Genomic DNA, 20,085 nt, shown 5'->3' on the forward strand with positions numbered 1-20,085 from the left:
CTTTCACGGCCGGAGAACGATGGTTGTTGTGGATTTTTCAGGCTGTATAGCCGTGGTCTTGGCATTGTAGTTCCTGATGTTTCGCCAGCAGCTGAGAGATCTCTGTCTTTTGGTGCTACGCCACTGAAGATGCCAGCCACAGTTGCTGGCGAAACGTCAGGAACTACAATGCCAAGACCACGGCTATACAGCCCAGAAAATCCACAACTATCTTTCTAAACTTTATTAAATTCAGAAGCTGGTTTATAGCACTGGCAAAAATTAAATGTTTCATGGCTTGGTCTAACGGCATGAATTAAGATAAACATACTGCTACAACGTTAGCTTTTCTTTTGAATTTCACCTGTTGTTACTAATTGGGCACTTATGCAAAATGGAAAAGTATGATATATATATATTTCTAAGGGAGAAAAACAAGAATATCTAATAAGGTCCTGCAAACAAGGAAAATGAAGTAAGATTGAGTGTTCCTGATTTAACTCTCTACTATGAGGCAACACTAGGTGTTGCTTTAATGGGAGTAACATGCAGCCCAGATTACCAGTCATGGGTAGCTACTTAGCAAGATGTGCTTAGTTTACTCCTGTCAGCACTGTTGTGGATCTTGCCCAAAGGCAAAAGAAATGTCTTGCAGAGCATGAGACATTTTTGGATGTTTTTGGATACAGTGAGGAGATGGTTGTTGTGGGTTTTCCGGGCTGTATTGCCGTGGTCTTGGCATTGTAGTTCCTGACGTTTCGCCAGCAGCTGTGGCTGGCATCTTCAGAGGTGTAGCACCAAAAGACAGAGATCTCTCAGTGTCACTGAAAGCCCGGAAAACCCACAACAACCATCGTTCTCCGGCCGTGAAAGCCTTCAACAATACACAGTGAGGAGATTTCTCCGCCATTATATCCCTAAATCTTCATGAGGAGTTTATGCAGAATAGAAAATTAAGAGATTTTTGAACATACATGACTTGGAGTCTGCAAAATCTGCAGTTAGTATTATGATGGTAGAATAGTTCAACTTTGGTCCAATCCAGACAAACATCAGTAGAAATCTCTTTGCCACTTCCTCTTCTCTTTCTGCAGCCCACCTGCATCTCACAAAAAGGCTCCTGGAGATTGAGGGACCCTTGGGAACATTGTAGGGCACTGCCTGGGGGACTGCCATGTGAACAGGAAATCGCTACTCTTGAGCAAATGGAGCAGGAGCTTGCACCAGTGTAAGCAGGGAGAATTTCCAAGCCCCTTTCTCATTGCAGTAGCCTGTGCTGCATCCCAAGCCATTCTTGGGGGCTGAAACAGCTTTTTATGGGAGTCGAGCAAATAACGGGGATGCAAAGATCCCTCCTGTGGGTGGAGGGGAACTGTGATAGCCTGGATCCGACCAATTAAGTGGAGATCCCCACCGCCAATTGTCTGTATTTGTAAATTAGACACTGCCTAACACACTGCCAGGGGACTATTTATCATCAGATGGGAGGGACTTCAACTGAGCAGCAGAGTGCTTGCTTGGCATTGCAAAGGGTTCACAGCTTCAATTCTTAGCCTTAAAACCTGAGAAAGAGCAGCTGCCAGCCAGAGTACATCACACTGGGATAGATGGAGGAGGGTCTGAGTAATAGAAGGCTGCTCCAGATGTAAATGGAATCTCTTTGGGGAAGTCTGGATTTGTACAGGAAAGTTATGTCACAATGAAAGCACTGCCAAGATCAGAATTAACATCTTAATCAGTAATTACAATGGATCATGCAGTAACGATTAAAAGAAAGGGCAGAGCAATGTGCAAATGATAATTATATATGCATATTGAAATGTATTTATTTTGTTAATTTTGATGGGCGCAAAATCCAAGCCGTATGGAATTTAGCGACTGACGTGACAAAGGTAGCCCTTACCCCCCTGAATCTTCCACTTGTGCTGGCAGGTTGTGTGAAAGAAATGGTATTGGACTCCTGTATTGATTTTTATTGTGTCTACTAGAGAGGGGCATGAACCAGGAAAATGGTAGGTCATTGGAGTTTGTCGCATTTCACGAACCACAATCCAGCACGAAATTGCCCAGTTCGTGAACCAGTTCGTTTGGTTCGTGAAAACATCACTTCCGGGGCAGCAGAAAGCCCACCCTCAGCCCCACTGCCAAGGAAATTGACCGATCGGCGCCAGGCTGTCTGCAGTGATGAACTGAAAAATGAACCAAATAAACTGGGCTAAAAATCATAGAGGTTTGTCACGGGTTGTTATAAATGCTCTCTGATGAACCACTGGTTCGTGAGCAGAAAAATGGCCCGGTTCGCGACGAACTTTGGTTTGTTTTTCGGTTTGTGCCCATCTCTAGTGTCTATTCATTGAATATTCTATCCTAAGTATTTAAGGATATGTGTGCATATATATATATATATATATATATACATAAAATAAATTACAGTTAGAAATATACTTACAGCTACGGCTATTCTTCCAAGCACGTGTTCTGGAATTTTTCTATATACGTCCAAAGAGCCTCCTGTGGCAACAGACAAAGTCAATTTATTCCAGCATGAGCTTTCATGAGCCAGAGCATACTTCTTTAGATGCTATGAAGAAAAAATCATATACCATGTTTTTATAGGTGAGATTAAACAATAGCCTTGGTGTGAATCCTAAAATAAGACATTCATGTGTAATTCTCTGTGTAAGGGACTGGAAAGTATTAGGTTGTTACGCGGAATGGGTGGTGAAAGAGGTTAGAGGTTGCAGCCTCTCTTTCATGGGGCTGCAGATAAACAAAATTGTAATTAAATAAGCAACAATTCAGGGAGGAAGCAGCAGTCTGAAGCATGAGAAAATTAACTGACATAAGTGAAGGGTGTTATATTGCCACCCCAGCCCGTGCCACTGCACAACCCAAGAGATGGACGAGATCCTAGAGTCACACCTACCATGGGAGTGCTTATTTTCCTTCCCAAACAACGGATATTGGATGAAAAGGGAGGCTAAGCTGCAGAGGCAAACCAGCACAATGTGACTCTCTTTTGGAGATGGATTGAACTCTCTCTCACGCCATTCCAAACCAACCAGCAGCACCGTCTCTACCACTATGCTCTACCGTGGTTGCCTGGGCTTCCTGAACAGAAACTTTTAAAGGTTCCTCCATGTAAATCAGTCATATTGGCAACTGTCTGCTCCCACAAATTCTCTGTGGTGCCTCCCACCTTATGGAAGAACCTGCCTGGGAGGTCAAGAAGGGCCCCACAGTACTATCGTTCCTCAAAATGTACAAAATGGGAATGTTCAGGAAGACATTCTGTTAAGGGAATTGGTCTGCAGTGGGACAGAATGGCCCTGAAGGGCTCATTCACATGGGAGCAAGAAAGGGATACTGCATTGGTGGCAAAAAGTGCGGTCAAGTCACAACCATCTTACGGTGACCCTGCAGGGTTTTCAAGACAATAGACATTTGGAGATAGTTTCCCATTGCCTCCCTTTCTGTGACAACATGTGTGGTGACCCTGGACTTCCTTGGTTGTCTTCTATTCAAGTACTAGCCAAGGCCAAATCTGCTCAGCTTCCAGGACTGGGCTAGCCTGGGCTGTCCCGATCAGGGCATTGCATTGCCTATACCTTCACAACCCCACATTCTGCACTGCTTGCACTCTGTCAGTCTGAGCAGGTGGCTGCTCACATTAACATTTAATTTTGTATTCTCAGTCCTAGTGCATTCTTCAATTGCATTGTTCACTGTGTATCTTGTACTATGCGGTCACATTGTTTCTCACTTTGTTCAGTTTTGGACTCCTAGTCCTATCGTACAATCCATTCAATGGCCTATAACTGTTTGATTACATTTTTTCTCTGTGTACTCTATAACCCGCCCTGACCTGGCTAGCCCAGGTGAGCCTGATCTCATCAGATCTCAGAAGCTAAACAGCGTTGGCCTTGGTTAGTAATCGGATAGGAGACCTCCAATGAAGACCAGGGTTGCAGAGGCAAGCAATGGCAAACCATCTCTGTTAGCTTCCTGCCATGAAAACACCACCAGGGGTCGCCGTAAGTCAACTATGACTTGAGGGCGCTCTCCAACACCACTCTATAACCCACCTTGAGTCTCAGTGAAAAAGGTGGTCTAGAAGTAAACCAAACACACACTAAGGACAATGGGTAAGCTTCTTTAAAAGAAAATCTGTTTTGGTGACTGAAACATTAAAAGAGGGAACAGCTGTTTTGTCAGTGAAGACAGATTGTATGGAACTGGCAAGTATCAAACCACAGATAAACTAGCATTTATTTCTCTTCTATTTAAATTTTCAATAAAAGTCAGTGCAACTCCACTCAAGAAAATGTAACGTACTTAACATCAAGTAATCACACAACTCTTGCTTGCTTGATGCGTTAAGGCTTCTGAATGGTGGTGGTTGTTTTCCAAATATCTTCTTTAAAAATATACGTATCAGCACATTGCACTGTCTGTAGAAAGCGCTTTGTGTTCCTTTAGGATACGTGCTGAACAAACATTCCAATTGGTTTCCCAATTACACCTTTTTAAAGAGTCAAAGCTTTTTCAGAATACATAGCAGCACACTTCACTCACCATCCATGAATTCAGTACAAAGTGAAATCCTGTTTTCTACAAAAAAGGCACCATAAAAGCCTATGATATAGGATGAATCACACTGTAAAAAGAAAGAATAAGAGAATCTATTAATATGCTTCGAAGATAAATCACAAAATAGGAAAATTAAGATGTAAATGCTACACAACCATACCTTATAAAGAATTTCTAATTCGGACATTATCTGTTTCTGTAGTTCCAGTGTAATATCTAAAGGGATCACCTGAAAATGAGAATTAAAATATTATTTCTCCAGATAGAGAATCTTTATTTTTGTGCTTATTTATGTTATTTATTGTCCGCCTTTCTCACTGAGACTCAAGGCAGACTACATAGTGTTAGTTAGCACAGTCAGTTTCAAGGACATTTAAATAAACAATGTCATAGAGTCTATAAATGCAAATTTGCAAAGATTTAAAATCAGCAGAAATCCAATATATAGTTGAAGAAATGCTGAAAGAGCGTAAAAAGTTCTAAAACTTATATATTGATCCTGCTTTCCTCCCAAGCCTTTGCTGGGTATACTCAGCAAAATTTTCCTAGCAGGAGATCTGAAGCTGACTTAGTTGGCTTCTGATGGCTGCAAGTAGCCAATCAGATTGTGAACAGCTGAGAAGCTCATCTATTAACTGGCTACCTGACCACCACCACCGGCGAACAGGAAGAGAGCTGAATTGGCAGATGTTTCAGCATCCCTAGTGGCACCTTCCTTTGCCCCTCCAGTTCCAGTGACAACTGGCTACCATTCAGGCTACTGCTGGGGCAAATCAAGATAACTCACACTTCCTCTGACGTTGTTAACCCCTAAAACAAAGCTAATGACTAACTCTTGGCCGACATCTATCTTGACTGAACTATCTGGGAGTTGCCCTCTTCCCCACCTGCTGGTGAGTGGGCCAGGCTGAGAACCCCAGCTGTTGCCTCCCTAAGAGCCTGGGGAAGCCCTGCCCTTGTGTTGCAGGCTGCAACAGTTGATGATGATGTTGTGGCTGGATGCCCCTGGCCTGGCCGCACCTTCGCAGCGAGCCTCAGCTTCTGCCTTCCAGTTGCTGCTGCTCCAGCTGGTGCAGTGCCCCTCCCCCAATGAGCACTGCTGAGGGTGAGTGCTGTGTTCGGGCCCTGAGTGTAATGGCCCCCCCGAGGAGCTTCAGGGGGCATGGGCATGGCTCGGATGTCCTTGGTCTGGTCCATGCTGCTCTGCAGCATTGATGCCAAATATTTCGAAAACTAGATATCAGTTCTTTTTAAATTTTAATAAAAAGATATAGGCATCATTAAACAGAGTATAGAGTTACTAGCTTAGTACATATTTCTAGTTCTTGCTTTGTATTTATGGCACACCAAACTATTCTGGATCATGACTAATTAAAAGTGCTGGCCAATGGGGGCTGATTTTTGGGGGGGGGGGAGTTAGAATTCTGCCCCTGCATTTACATAATATTTAAATATGCATCTTGGATGCTTTCTTTAAGTGAGAAGTCCTGCTTGCTAACCAGAGATACCTTCGGGTCCTAAAGATCCAAGGATCTTTGGCTCTCAAAAGCTCATACCTGCTTGCTAACCAGAGATACCTTCGGGTCCTAAAGATCCAAGGATCTTTGGCTCTCAAAAGCTCATACCTTGGAAATCCAGTTAGTCTTTAAGGTACTATTGGATCGAGATCTTACTCTTTGACTGCACACCAATACAGCTACCCACTTGAAACTGGCCTACCTTGCCCACCAGTGCACAACGGAATCCATTTGCCTGGCAAAATATGCTTCTGGCCCCTAGCCAGCTCCCTGGAGAATAACATGGCGTCCATAAATACAGACAATGGCCATACAGAGGAGAAACTGTGTAAGTGCAGCACCTGCTCACTTCAAGAACGCAACTAGTAACCTGAAGTTCAAGTATGCTTTGCAGAATTAACACAACCTGCAGCCCATGGCAGCATGCATCTGATAGAAAAACACGTACACAAAAAGAAGGAACCCATTTCCTAGCCTACAATTTACAGTATTGACATCTGTCTAAGCGGGGAAAAAAGAGCATAACCAGTTTCTATCAAGAATTTGCTTTAGGGTTATTTATAAAAGCTCTCACTAAACTAAATTGTAACTGTAATAGAAAGGCTGCCAAGAAAACATTTAACACACTTCTCCAGATCAATAGTCATTTGCCAACAATATTCACTTAGATTTTTTTTCCTGGGTAGAAAGCTTAAAACAAAGTAACCTGCTGGAACACTATATCAATTTTCCCCATTAAAACAGAAACAAAATTTAACCCTCTATCATATCTAATAGAGATTACTTTTCTGGACTGACACGAAAGCTTGATCATGGGAGGAACACATGCAGAATATTGGCTGGATTTGACATCATGGAGAGAGGATGCTGCCTGCATCAGCTCACATGTGAAACGGAGACGGAAAGATTTTAAGCTGCTATGAAGTACAGGAATCCTGGTTTTTAAGAATGGATTTTAATAAAAGGATGGACGCTGTATCCATTTACTTGAAATGGCATTCATGTTGGCAGCTGCTCCAGACGGCAACATGTGCACGAGCCAAGGCTCACCACAGGGTTGGCTGCAGCCCCACAGTTACTCTCCACAGCACTACAAAAAAATTGTGACTGTAGCTGGCCATGTGGAATGTCTGCAGAGCAATTGTGAGGAGCCCCCGTTTTGCTTGAAGTAGGCTCGTGTTTCTAACAACGTGCATCTTAACCGTAATATTATTTAAGGGCATCAAAGAAGATGCAGGGAATTAAATTTCAGCCAAATCCTATGCAGAGTTAGGTGCACCTAAATTCATTCATTTCCGTAAGAAAATTCCACTGAACTCACTGCGGCTTGCTGAAAGGAACCATGTCTGGGATGATCATGTTAAATACAACTTCAGTTCTGGTCCCCAAATCACATAATTCTAATTACCCTGAACACAGAAGTATACGAGAGGACCCACTTCTGGGGCTTGCATTTATTATTTGCATTTATATCCAGATATTTAATATTTAGATTAATTTGCATGGGAGAGAATCAAGATGAGGAGTGTTAAGGAAGGGGCCTGGAGGGATAACAGGTCTTGGTGTTTGTCCTATTCCTAAATTTTTAACAGGTAACTTTGTGCCCTCTGCCTTACCTTAAAATGCAACAGCAATGACTTCCCTGTCTACAATCACTCCGACACAAAACATTTCAAGGGGAAAGGGTTAACCCTACAAGCAATACCTGAGCCCATTTTCTCCACTTCTCTCCTACACCTCCAGGACAAATAAGGATGAGTTGTCAAGTTAAATACAAGCAGTCAAGTGACTGAATTATAATTTACTCGGTGCTCAATTTAAATTAGTGAGAGGCTATTAAAATATACAGTATAGCGATGGCAATTCATCACCGGCTGTCATGGATGACTTCATCTATTTGCCGGAATGGTGTGCATACCACTAAAGGGAACGAGAGCAAAATCACAGGTCAAATTAAGCTGCAACTCCATTTTAATTCACTTATTTAATCTGTGGCGACATAATTGTCTTTTACAGTATGTACAACTCAGAGGAAATTTGGGAGTATGATAGTCAGTATACAAATGATTAATCAAATGGACCATTTAAATGCTAGGTTAAGAGCAGGGGAAATTCGTGGCTGCTGCAGAGCGGCATTCAGCCACAGTGTGTGTGATTCATGGAAGGGGCTACTTTCACCTCCTCTGGGAAGCTGCACACATTAGAAAGCGAGGCAAGGCAGGAAAGGGCTCGATGGCAGAGACCTCTGAGAAGGCACTGAGTCCACACAGCAACAATTTTGGTACATCTTTCTTCTTCCAGCTACTTCTGCCACATCTAGGCTACGAGGAATTCCTTGTTAAGACATAATGTTTTGAACCGAGAGGGGGTACAAAGCTGTCAGCCCCTCCTTTTTTGAAAACTTACTCCCATCTATTGCAGAGCCAGCCTTCGCACACTGGAGCAAAACAATTAAAAAGGATACCTCTACCTCCATTGTAAGCCACAGCAGCTCTCAAACGGGCAACCCTGGAAGCTGATCCAGAGTATCTTGCCATCTGGACCACCACATCATCACGCTAGGGGGACTGAGCAGCTGGTCCACTCACTGGTCCACCAATGCAGGTAGCCATGAGGTATGGGGCTAAAAAGCTGCTCAAGAGTCAAGCGATACAAACAGCAGGTGGGGTTTCTGCTTAGTCCGGTAGAGCCTCCGGTCATTGCCTGGCTTCTAAAATCCAAGAGGCTCAATCATGACTCTGGGAGAGATCTAGCTGTTCCCTCTACTTTACACCTGACCTGCCAACCTTATCAGCTCAAGGACAGCGGCTGCTTTGTCTCCAGACCACAAGCCCTCACAACTCTGTGGAGAGCTACACCTCTGTGACTCTACAGCTGTACAGTACGGGCGTAATTACTGTGTTGGGGCTACAGTCAATGTGCCGCACCTCAAACTTTTATCTGTTGATGCTGAAAGCCTTGCAGAGTTGTTTAAGCGGGCAGTTCCGGAATTTTAAAAAAATCAATCCAACTGAAGGCAACTTTAAGAACATTTTAAAAAATTAATTGCCCGAACGTCCATACGTTTTACAAATGGAAGAGAAGGATCCCACATGAAAGTGGGTCGGAAAGCCTCCATTTCAGCAGTCAACTGAACAAAGTAAAAATATGCTTCAGGGAACACTGAAGGTATCAACAGACCAGCTGGTGCAGCATGTTCCTCTGGTGACCACGATTATCCGTCATTTTATTACTGCCATCCAACTATAATTAGTTCTTCAACTGCGATGTCTTTCTGCTGTGCATACAAATTCTTCTCTGTGTATGGCCAAGCAAGGAGTGGTGCTAAGAGAGGATAAGGAGAACTCTGCCATGTTCATCATTACAAAAGTGTGATCTGTGACAGGTTTTGCACTGGCCTGGAAATGTATACAATCTACTAGAGAAACAGTTTTAAATTGCATTATTGCATATAATCGAAAAATGTAGAAAAATTATTTTAAAATGCAGATTTATAAAAGGGCTTACCTTGACTGCTAATATTTTCCCGTTGGGGACATGGCTTGCTCTGCATTTGGGGGAAAAATGTCAGTTAGGAGGATATCTGCATTTTGAAATGTAACGGTCTCAAGATTTGCAGCTAAAGCCAACTTAAGTGATCCTGCTTCTTCATTAACTGTAGTTTGTATGAAATAACTAGCACCATATCAGGCGTTCTTTCACTTTCCTAGCCTTCCGAGATGGGGCAGGTGGCCTTCTCTGGGATCGGATGGTACCTCAGCTTTCGATCCCGGGAGTTCAGCCTGATGCCACAGTTATTATAGCTTGAGCGCCGGGCCACTTTCCCAAGCTCTTAACAGGTAACACTGTGCCCTGGTTTCTGCTTTTGAAAACGGATTGCTGCACTGCATCAATAAATCTAATTCTTAAATCCACTCTCTCTCTCTCTCTCTCTCTCTCTCTCTCTCTCTCTCTCTCTCTCTGTGGGGTTAAAAACAAACCCAAAATAACAGAAGCAGCACTTACAGCTTTAAGAAACAAATGCTCTCAGTAGGCATTGCTAGGGAACAATACAGTACTGCCAGCCTTCAAGCCTTGGTTTCTTTCAGTAAAAGACAGAGGGAGGGGGCTGGGCCCTTTCCAGAGCTGCTTCAGCCTTTGAGGGAGGACTTATCGCTGGGGTCAAGCCTGGCAGCAACCACCGAGCGACTTGTTACCACACAGTTTGCATGACTCCCCAGGCTTGGCTGCTTGCTACTGTTCAACAGCAGCCACCCCATGAAAACCAGTTTCAGATTAGGATCTTGGAAGTCCAGGTTCAAATCACTACTCTGCCATAGAAGCTCACTGAGAGATCTTGGGCCAGTTACACATTCTCAGCCTAATTTGCCTTACAGGGTTGTTGTGAAGGTAAAAAGAAGAGAAAAATGATGTACGCTGCTTCGGGCCCCAACTGAGGACAAAGGTGGGGTATAAATGAAACAATAACCATAGTTGAAAATGGGTGGGAGGGCAGATAAAAGGTTGGTGGGTGGGTGAGTAAGATGGATGGACTCAAGGAAAGGTGTGGATAGGGGTTGCCAGGAAAAGGGGAAGAGGAAATAGAGTGGGAAATAGTCTGGGGAATAATGAGGTGCCCCCTGCAGGTCCTTGTGGGATTCCCAAGGTGCAACTGGGCCTGTCCTAATAGTCGACACTGCACAACTGGGCCATAGTTGTACTGGATAGAGGCTGCCGGGGGAGGGGGAAGGATGGAAAACTGAAGGCAGAGGGGCAGATAAAAGTAGGTCAGCAGGTGTGTGGGAAGGAGAGAAAGAAGCAGGAAAAGGGGAGCGGTCATGGGACCACCTATATAGTTAGGGAATATTGGTTTGTGAATCTTCTAGCACTGCAATACATGGAACATTGGCTGGGAGTGGGTGAAAAGGAGAGAAGGCGGCAGGAAAAGGAGAGAGGCTATAGAGACTTTCAGAGAAGGGAAAGCGAAAATAGTGGGGGAGCATAAAACGAGATACCCCTGTGACTCTTACCAGGCCCCTCGCTTGTTCTATACTAATGTTTGACTATTTGTATTATTTTTAGTGATGCTTTATTGTTATGTCATGATTTAAAAGGTTGCAAGTTGCCTTGAGGCCTTTTTTAATGTAAAAGTGACCTAAAAGAAACAAACCCAACACATATGTAAGCTAATTCTGCAGGACTTGTGTGACTGCCACCTGCCCCGGCTGAATACAGCCCATTAACCACGCACTGTGGCCCACCAACTGTTCAACAAGCCTGCCTGAGACTGCAAGAACAGGGAGACTATTCAGCACCTGGCAGACCAGAAGCCCAGACTGCATCTTTAGCAGCTTTATCCTAATATTTATATATATATATATATTTATTATATGTGTACATGAATATAGCAAAAACAGTATTTTTTTAAAAAAAACTTCCTAACCAAAGCAGCGTACAAAATATCCACCCCCCAAAGCAAAGAGTTGACCACTCACAAGCCCCTCAACAGAAAATCACTACCCCTGTTGTTACCTCTCATCCCCTCACTTTCCTGAACAGGGTCACTTATGACCAGGGCTTTTTTTCTGGAAAAAGAGATGGTGGAACTCAGTGGTGGAACTCAGGACCGCACAATGACATCACTTCGGGTTAGCTGGAACAAGGGGGGAGTTTTTTAAAGTTTAAATCGCCCTCGGCAAAAATGGTCACATGGCCGGTGGCCCCGCCCCCTGATCTCCAGACAGAGGGGAGTTTAGATTGCTGGCGCAGAGGGCAATCTAAACTCCCCTCTGTCTGGAGATCAGGGGGCGGGGCCACCGGCCATGTGACCATTTTCTAGAGGTGCCGGAACTCCGTTCCACCACGTTCCAGCTGAAAAAAAGCCCTGCTTATGACTATGAAAAAGAACGCTTCTCAGATCAGTCTTTCCAAAGCCACAACTATATCAGACTGAGGTCTCAGTGAGGAAGATACATCTTGATGGAAGCATTAGCAGATTTAGCACAGGCCCAAATTGCAGAGCGGGTTTCCACAGGGAAAGGAGCTTCCTCGTAATGGGTAAACATGAGACCTTGAAGTGAGTCTGGAAACAAGCTGGAAGTCAATGCAGTTGTTCCAGAGGAGGAATCACGCACAATCAATGGCCCCAAACCCATGAAAAGATGGATATCCAATTCAAGTTTTCAGGATACCTTCAAGGATAGCCCCATACAATGTGCATTACAGTAATCCAGCCTAGAGGGTATAGAAACCTGTACCAGGACAGCTAGTCAAAATGGGAGGACAGTTTTCGAATAAGGCAGAAATAATGAACGACGTTGCAAGTGGCAATGCCAACTTGCTCATCTAAAAGCAAAGGTGGTTCAGACAGACAGACATCCAGAACCGGCATTATCAGTTCCATCATCGAACATTCACATTTCCCAGTAGCATCACCTCAGTCTTGTCTAGATTCAATGTCTTTAGGTTTCCTTTTTCATTTGCAAAAAGGACTCTCTTTTTAAAGAAATCTGAGCTCAGGAGCTTTTCTAACCTGCAATATCCATGACAAATCTTAAAAAAGAGTATTTCGCACAAAACCACAAATGCACCCAAAGAATAAGTATTTTCTCCAACCCCATTTAGGAACAGCAAAGGGAAACCTTCTCCAAAATGGTAATGGAGAGGCTGACTCTGAAGGCAGACTCAATGAACGGAGAAGGGTAATGTGAACCAGAAGGTAACTAGGGATGAACCAGCAGTGGCAAAACATTTTGACTTTCAGATCAGCAGAAATGATAAGAAAACAAGCAGTTGAGATAGCATGCTTAACGTCTGTTAGTTTAATATGTACTGCGCTGGGCAGTTTGGCAACTTAATTAGCTTGTCAAGAAAGTCGATCCTCTCATGGAAGAAGAAGAAAAAAAGGAGGGGGGTGGTGGTCTCCTGTTTCCAAGTGAATTAAAAGGGGAAGACTTGATGATTTAATTATGATGCACGCCAATTCATCCGTGGAAGTTTGGGTTAAATTTCCAGCAAAGAGCAAATACCTGGTTTGGTTTACAGAGCATTGACAGTAGCAATTTAACATTTAATTATCACTAAGAAAGGAATCGCAAAATAGATTCCCTGCCCATGGGAGCAGGGCATCCTTTGGCTTCTGCAAGTGGCATGTTACCTGGAAGAAAGGAAATTTGTTTACTCTTGACCACCATGGCATCTCAATTGTCTTGACCTTCCCCCCAGCGCATGAATTGTAAAGTGATTAATGGAGTCTGAATGGGAGCTTTGGTTACACCAAAAGGAAACCGGATACCTCAGCAGTGTTTTAATTAACAGCTAACACTTCAAATTAGGCTGTAGCTGCTGCAGTAATTACCTGTCCCAATGAGTTTGCGGGGGAAACATTTTTTCCCTTGAACGCTAAGTAAATTAAAACCTGAAACTGGACATTCAAGTTATGGTTTGCACAAATAAGTGATGCGTTACCGGGTTCCTCTTCCCCCAAAGCTGTAGACTGGCAGCTGGGGGAAAAAATGACTAAAAGCAACTATTAATTAATGGGTCTGGGTTAAGGTGTCATATGAGAACCAGGGAGACCAACTCAGCCAGGATACTCATTGGGTGACCTTGCAAAGGTCACTCATTCCTAGCATAACCCACTCCATGAGGCTGTCCCTAGGAGAACCTGAAGGAGAGGAAGATGCCCCGAGTCCTTGGCAGAACGTTGAGATTAAACAAACACAGTAATCTCATTTTTAAAACATAACAACTCTCTCCGGTGAAAGACTGCCTGTTAGTAGCAACATTATGATTAGCGCTGATACACTTGCTAACTTGCTTTGACCAACTGCCCTGATCTAGAGCCCTGTGGACACAGGTGTTCTCGCACACAGCTCCTACGTGTCCTGGCTTCTCATTTCGTTCCAGAGCAGGCACTAACACCTCACATGCAATGGACTATCTGTGTCAATCAGCTCCCTCCAGTTAAGTGAACGGGAAGCAGGTGAGCTCCATGTGTACTTTCAGAGTCTTGTGTCTGCAGACATTTTTCAGATCATGGCAAATAATCAAGATGAGTTGCTTAAAAATATGTACTTGTCTTTATTTTTAGACTTGCTGCTGCCATATCATCATGTCCAAAGTAGCTCCCACGCTAGAATTACTAGGGATGCGGTGAATTTTTCTGTGAATATGAGCAAGCCTTATTGTGTTTGAAGGTATTGTTAAGATGTGAGCTGATCGCTTCATCTATCCAGTTCATGTCGAGTAGCCATGAATGCCTGCTCAACCGGTTTGCATTGGGTTTTCTCAAAACCAGGCATGAGCAAAGACAATTCAATCTGATCAGTGGCCATCAGCGACACTAAAGAATACGAAGATTAACATCAAATTGTATGATTTTATTGAAACACAGCATGTACTGATGACTATTTTATATGATTTGTGAATGATCTAATTGCCTATTTAAACAATTGTCTGCTGAGTGGGGCGGTTACTCAGAAGGGATGGTGGGGGTAGAAGAACTCAATTGGGCTATGTGAAAACATGCATATGCAAAAAGTAAGTTGCACTACACTGCACAGTTTAAGCGGTTCTCAACCTTTTTGAGCCTGTGGACAGCATTGAAATTCTGAAACAGGATGGTAGGCTCAAGCACAAAATGGATGCTGCGAGAGGAAGCCCACAGAGGAAGCCTAAGCACAGGGTCAAAGAAGGGTTACTAAACTACACTGGGAAAGAGAATAAAACCAATGGTTGTTATGGGTTTTCCGGGCTGTATTGCCGTGGTCTTGGCATTGTAGTTCCTGACGTTTTGCCAGCAGCTGTGGCTGGCATCTTCAGAGGTGTAGCACCAAAAGACAGAGATCTCTCAGTGTCACAGTGTGGAAAAGGTGTTGGCAGGTCATTTATATCTACTCAGGAGGGGTGGGGTTGAGCTGAGTCATCCTGTAAGAGTTTCCCAGGGTGTGGAATGCTAATGGCGGGAGGCTTTACTGTATCCTGAGGAGGTTCTTTTGCATATGGATTGGTGCTTGATGTGCTAATTTTCTCCGCAGGGCTATTGTCGGGTGTAGAGTGTTTTGTTAGTGTTTTGGTGCTACACCTCTGAAGATGCCAGCCACAGCTGCTGGCGAAACGTCAGGAACTACAATGCCAAGACCATGGCAATACAGCCCGGAAAACCCACAACAACCATCATTCTCCGGCTGTGAAAGCCTTCGACAATACATAGAATAAAACCAACTTTGCCACTGAAAGGACATTATTTAAATCTGCACAGCCAATCAGATCTCCAGTGGCCAATCACAAGCCCTACAAGAGCCCTATCTCCACCCCCTTTCTAAAAACACTTTGTAGGTACCAGAAAAGGTATCAATAGGTGCCATGACACCCACGGGCACCATGCTGGGGACTCCTGGCATAATTAGAAAGGAATACAGCAAAACAATGTGCCAAGCACCCACCAATATATCAATACACTATTGAACAGATGACTGAAAAATTAGGTCTCTGTTCACAACTGGCAAATATGAATTGAGCGGAACCTCTGGGTATTCCAGCATCTCTTAAGAATTACAGAAAAATCTAAACACGTAAAATTTAAAAACATAACCATAAACATCCAACATGGAACTTTCAAAATACCCCAGTTTACTACACAGCTACTCTCTACAACACCCTTAATGTAAATTTTTCAAAATTTAGGGAGGGAAGTAGGGGACCCTTCACACTTCATCTTGTAGAATAATCCATACACTTGGTGCCGTTTTAGATATGGCACATGCTCTAGCTATGGAGGACCAAACCAGCCTAAGTGAGGGCACCGGAGGCTGCCACTACTTCAAAGACCTCAACTGGCTATCACTTAACTTGCAAGCTGGTTAACTGAAGACAGCTAGTCAGTTATAGTTTACTGAAGCTCCCACACATGGTCCCTCTGTAGCAGATTGATTTATTTGTACCCCATTAGAGCTTCTAAGCTGTCTAGTTTGGAGATTTATATCTCATATTCTGGGTAAGCTTTCAGCTTCAGATAAGCTTTGAAAACAGAGATCATCCTTTGAGAATCTGCTTCCCAATACAAATAAATTGTGTGAATTCTTCCTATTTAACTCATTATTGCTTACTGAAATGAACCATAATCCTTTTAATTCAGCAAGCTACTAAAATATAATGGCATATTAAAATGAATCCAATGATTGATGAAAATACGCATGCAATAATAAGTAAATCTATTAACATCTCTCAATTAAAGCAATGAATGATTTAAAATCAGATCATACTTCGTCCTATTATGAAATGCAATGGAATTTCCAACATACATTTTTCATCTGAATCTTCTGCATGAGATTTCCTTCATTAAAATCCTAGTTTCTTATCTTAGTAACATCCTTTTATACTAAATTTATTTATGTCATTTATAGTCTGTCTTTCTCACTGAAACTCAAGGCGAATTACATAGTGTGAGATTAGCACAGTCGGTATCAAGGACATTAACATAAACAATGTCATAGGGTAAATAAATGCAAGTTTACAAAGACATAACATTAGCAAAAATCCAATACAGAGTTGAAGAAATGCTGAAACAGAGCATAAGCAATCCTAGGATTGACAACATAGAACTACCCAGCAGGGTCATACTTAAAGCAACATAGGAGCACATACTTAAAGCAATAGATAGGACATAAGGCAACATAGTGGTGAAGTCTATGATCCCTAACTCATTAGTGAAGCATTTCTTTGAGACCATTCACTATCTAGAAAGACATCTTTCTCTTACATGTGACAATAACACAAAAGTGTGATTGGTTTTAGATTTAGCCGATTCTTTAGATTTTCAGTCACATGATCTTTGGCCAAGCCAAATATGATGATATTGTATATCTACATGGATAAGACCCTACAAATCTTTAGAAGATGTTGAAAAGAGAGATAATGAGAATATACTTGTTTCTTCTTAACAATTAAAAAATGATTAATCTCTCCTTTTCCAACCGCTTTTAATTGGTTGGCAAAGATAAAAGAACATCTGTGTTTCCCCACAACTTTGCCAACAAACTACATTAAAGGTTATACAAAGTTCACTAGAACGCACATGTATAACGAGAGTATATGTGACAAAAATGGTATGTCTATGCCACCTCAGAACACAAATGCATCACTTCTAAATCAGAATGGCAAGTTGCTCCGTTTAAAACACTCCAAATCCATGTTAGCCACATTTAATCCCCTCTCCAATCTCCCTCGCTTATGCATTCAGAAAGATTAAAGAACAATAAAAGTGGGCAGTGCCCATTCTCTCTCCCAAAGATCTAATTCACACGACTGGCGCAGTCACACTCATGTTCTGTAAAATTGTAGCTAATATTCCCATCACCATTTCCCTAGTATATTAATTTTAAAATTGTATTGATTTAAAACACTTTCTCTTCCTTTTCTCTTGTAAAACAAGACTCAAAGTGGCTTACAATCTCACACAACTTCCTAAACCTCTATAGGACTGGTTCCTACGTCTTGGGATAAGACGCAGAAGCATTTCTTTTCTGACTTGAACAGGTGGGCTGAACAGGTGCAATGCACTTGGTGGAATGTTCAAACAGCATCACCTGTATAAATGACCTACAGGAAAGATCAGGGCTCGTTTGGAGGGGGAACGTGCCGGAACGGCGTTCTGGTAGAGCTAAAAAGTGGTCATGTGGGTTTTGGGCCCGCTCACGTGATTCCTTTTCCTCCCCTCTGCCTCCCCTCCAAAGGAGGATAAGCTGCTTCAATTCATTCTGCTGCTTTATTTTTATTCATGACTCGTGAGTGAGTGAGTGCGTGCGTGCAAGTTGGGCTACTGGGCCTGGATCGCCAAAGGACGGTAAGCTGCTTCAATTCATTCTGCTGCTTTATTTTCATTCGTGACTTGTGAGTGAGAGAAAGAGAGGGAGTGAGTGAGTGCAAGCTGGGCTACTGGGCCTGGATCGCCAAAGGAGGGTAAGCTGCCGCTTCAATTCATTCTGCTGCTTTATTTTCATTCTTGGCTTGTGAGTGAGAGAGAGAGAGAGAGAGAGAGAGGGAGTGAGTGAGTGCAAGCTGGGCTACTGGGCCTGGATCGCCAAAGGAGGGTAAGCTGCTTCAATTCATTCTGCTGCTTTATTTTCATTCGTGACTAGTGAGTGAGTGAGTGAGTGCGTCTGTGCAAGTAGGGCTGCTGGGGCTGGCTCTCCAAAGGAGGGTAAGCTGCTTTGAGTTCATTCTGCTTTATTTTCAGGAAATACCTGGAGATTTTTGGGGAAAGGTGCCTGAGGGGTGGGTGTTGCCTTCTGACACACTTCCGGTGATGTCAGGGGGTGTGGCAAATGCTAATAAGATATGCTAATGAGTAATGCTAATGAGTTCCTGCAGTTCTTTTTCTATGAAATGACCCCTGGGAAAGATATCTCTTTTGACCACCAGGCAAATGAACCGCAAAATTCTTTTGCTGAATTGTTACTATTCGTGTTCATTACACAGACTTCTACTTCTGTTTACAAAGAAAAGTTTTTAAGCAGGACTGTCTCAGTCATTTCAAATACTTTATTAGTCTTGACTATGAACAATACCCCAGCCGTCTGAATCCCTGAAGAGACCAATGTGGGCAAAGTCCTTTTTGTATAACTGTGAACAACCCTAACCCCACAGAAAACCCAAATCCTTCCCTGTAGAGACTGGAGGGCAATGTGCCCAGACCTGGTAAGATGGCTATTTCAGGCATGGAAAGACAAACTCTGTAATCAGATGAATGCACACATTACTTGAGCGAAGCCTTCAGCATTTCCTCCCGGAAGACTTGATGGAACAGGCTATTTATACATTGTACTAGCAAGATCAGCTCTCAGAAGAAGAAACCCAGAACACCAACCTCAGCAGGGAAGGCGGTGAAGAAAACCTTGTCAAATGGCATTGACTTTTATGGTTTCAAATCTTACAACACAACAAAGAGCCCATGAATAAAGAGAGTTTCTAGGGAGACAAGAAAGCCATCTTAAAAAGCATTGTTCGGAACCTTAAAACATCCCTGTACACTTACATGAGTGAGGAACCCCCTCACTCAAAGCACAGGAAAAGACACCAGAGGGGATTCTTGGCAGGCAGGCAGGCTGGCTAACTAAATATATGTATGATTAACAGAGAGGGGACAAGACTCAGTGAAGGGACTGAGACTTTTGCCTTATATAGAAGCAAACCAAGAACTCCGTTAAAGTCCAAACAAGAAGAAACCAGTATGAAAAGCCTGCTGAGGCTTTGTTCAGCCAGGACAGATAATCGTGTTGTCCCCAAAGTGATCTAGTAAATACGGAGAGTCACAAAAGCCCGTAACAAAATCAATGAAACGTGACGTGCTAACGAAATACTTATCAACCACTTACAAACCACTTATACTGTTACTGTCAAAAGCAGATAGCATTTTATGTATAGGTCTATGTGAAGACTGTGTGTACTGAGAAACATTGAATAACTTCTATCTGCTTTTGGAGGCGTCTCGTTTCGTTGCTTTTGTTACCAAAAGTGAAGTGTGCAAGTGAAAGCTAAACCTTGTTGAATGGGGTTGCTCTCCCTTTCAAAACCTGCTGCTACTCCAGAATTGCCAGCTGTGGCCAGAAGTGCCTTTAATCAGCTTTGGCTGGTTCCTCAACCATGTCTCCTCCTGGAGAGGAGAGAGCAAGCTATGGCTACTCATTAGTGCCACCCAGACTAGACTACTGTAACATGCTCACATGGAGCTGCCTTTGAAGTATATTCAGAATATGAAAAAATGTGATGGTCAGACTCCTGGTAGGGGCAAGGCACCGGGAACGTATTATACCTCTTTTTGATTCATTGGCACGGGCTTCTAGTTAATAACCTGGGCCAATTCACAGCGCTCAATGCTAATTTTAAAGCTCTAAACATGCTTGGACGTCGGCCTCTGAAGAATCACCTCGTTCCAAGCAGGCCTACTTGGATACCGAAATCATCAGAGGTCCACCTCCGTATGTCCCCAACCTCAGGGGTCCAGCAGAAGGCCAAGAGA

General features: G+C 43.1%; 1 protein-coding gene across 3 annotated transcripts in view; it reads right to left on the reverse strand.

Moving 5' to 3' along the window:
• MAP2K5 (mitogen-activated protein kinase kinase 5) overlaps positions 1-20,085 on the reverse strand; it is a 192,855-nt gene that overhangs the window by 117,497 nt on the left and 55,273 nt on the right. For all 3 annotated transcript variants that reach the window (XM_055002633.1, XM_055002632.1, XM_055002634.1), the window contains 4 exons: positions 9,594-9,633; positions 4,730-4,798; positions 4,555-4,636; positions 2,429-2,490 (listed from right to left, as the gene is read on the reverse strand). In XM_055002633.1, coding sequence (XP_054858608.1) covers positions 2,429-2,490; positions 4,555-4,636; positions 4,730-4,798; positions 9,594-9,633 — 253 coding nt within the window. The remainder of the gene's footprint in view (positions 1-2,428; positions 2,491-4,554; positions 4,637-4,729; positions 4,799-9,593; positions 9,634-20,085) is intronic.

Source organism: Eublepharis macularius, chromosome 18 (assembly GCF_028583425.1).
Source record: "Eublepharis macularius isolate TG4126 chromosome 18, MPM_Emac_v1.0, whole genome shotgun sequence".
In the NCBI taxonomy this organism is placed as follows: Eukaryota; Metazoa; Chordata; class Lepidosauria; order Squamata; family Eublepharidae; genus Eublepharis; species Eublepharis macularius.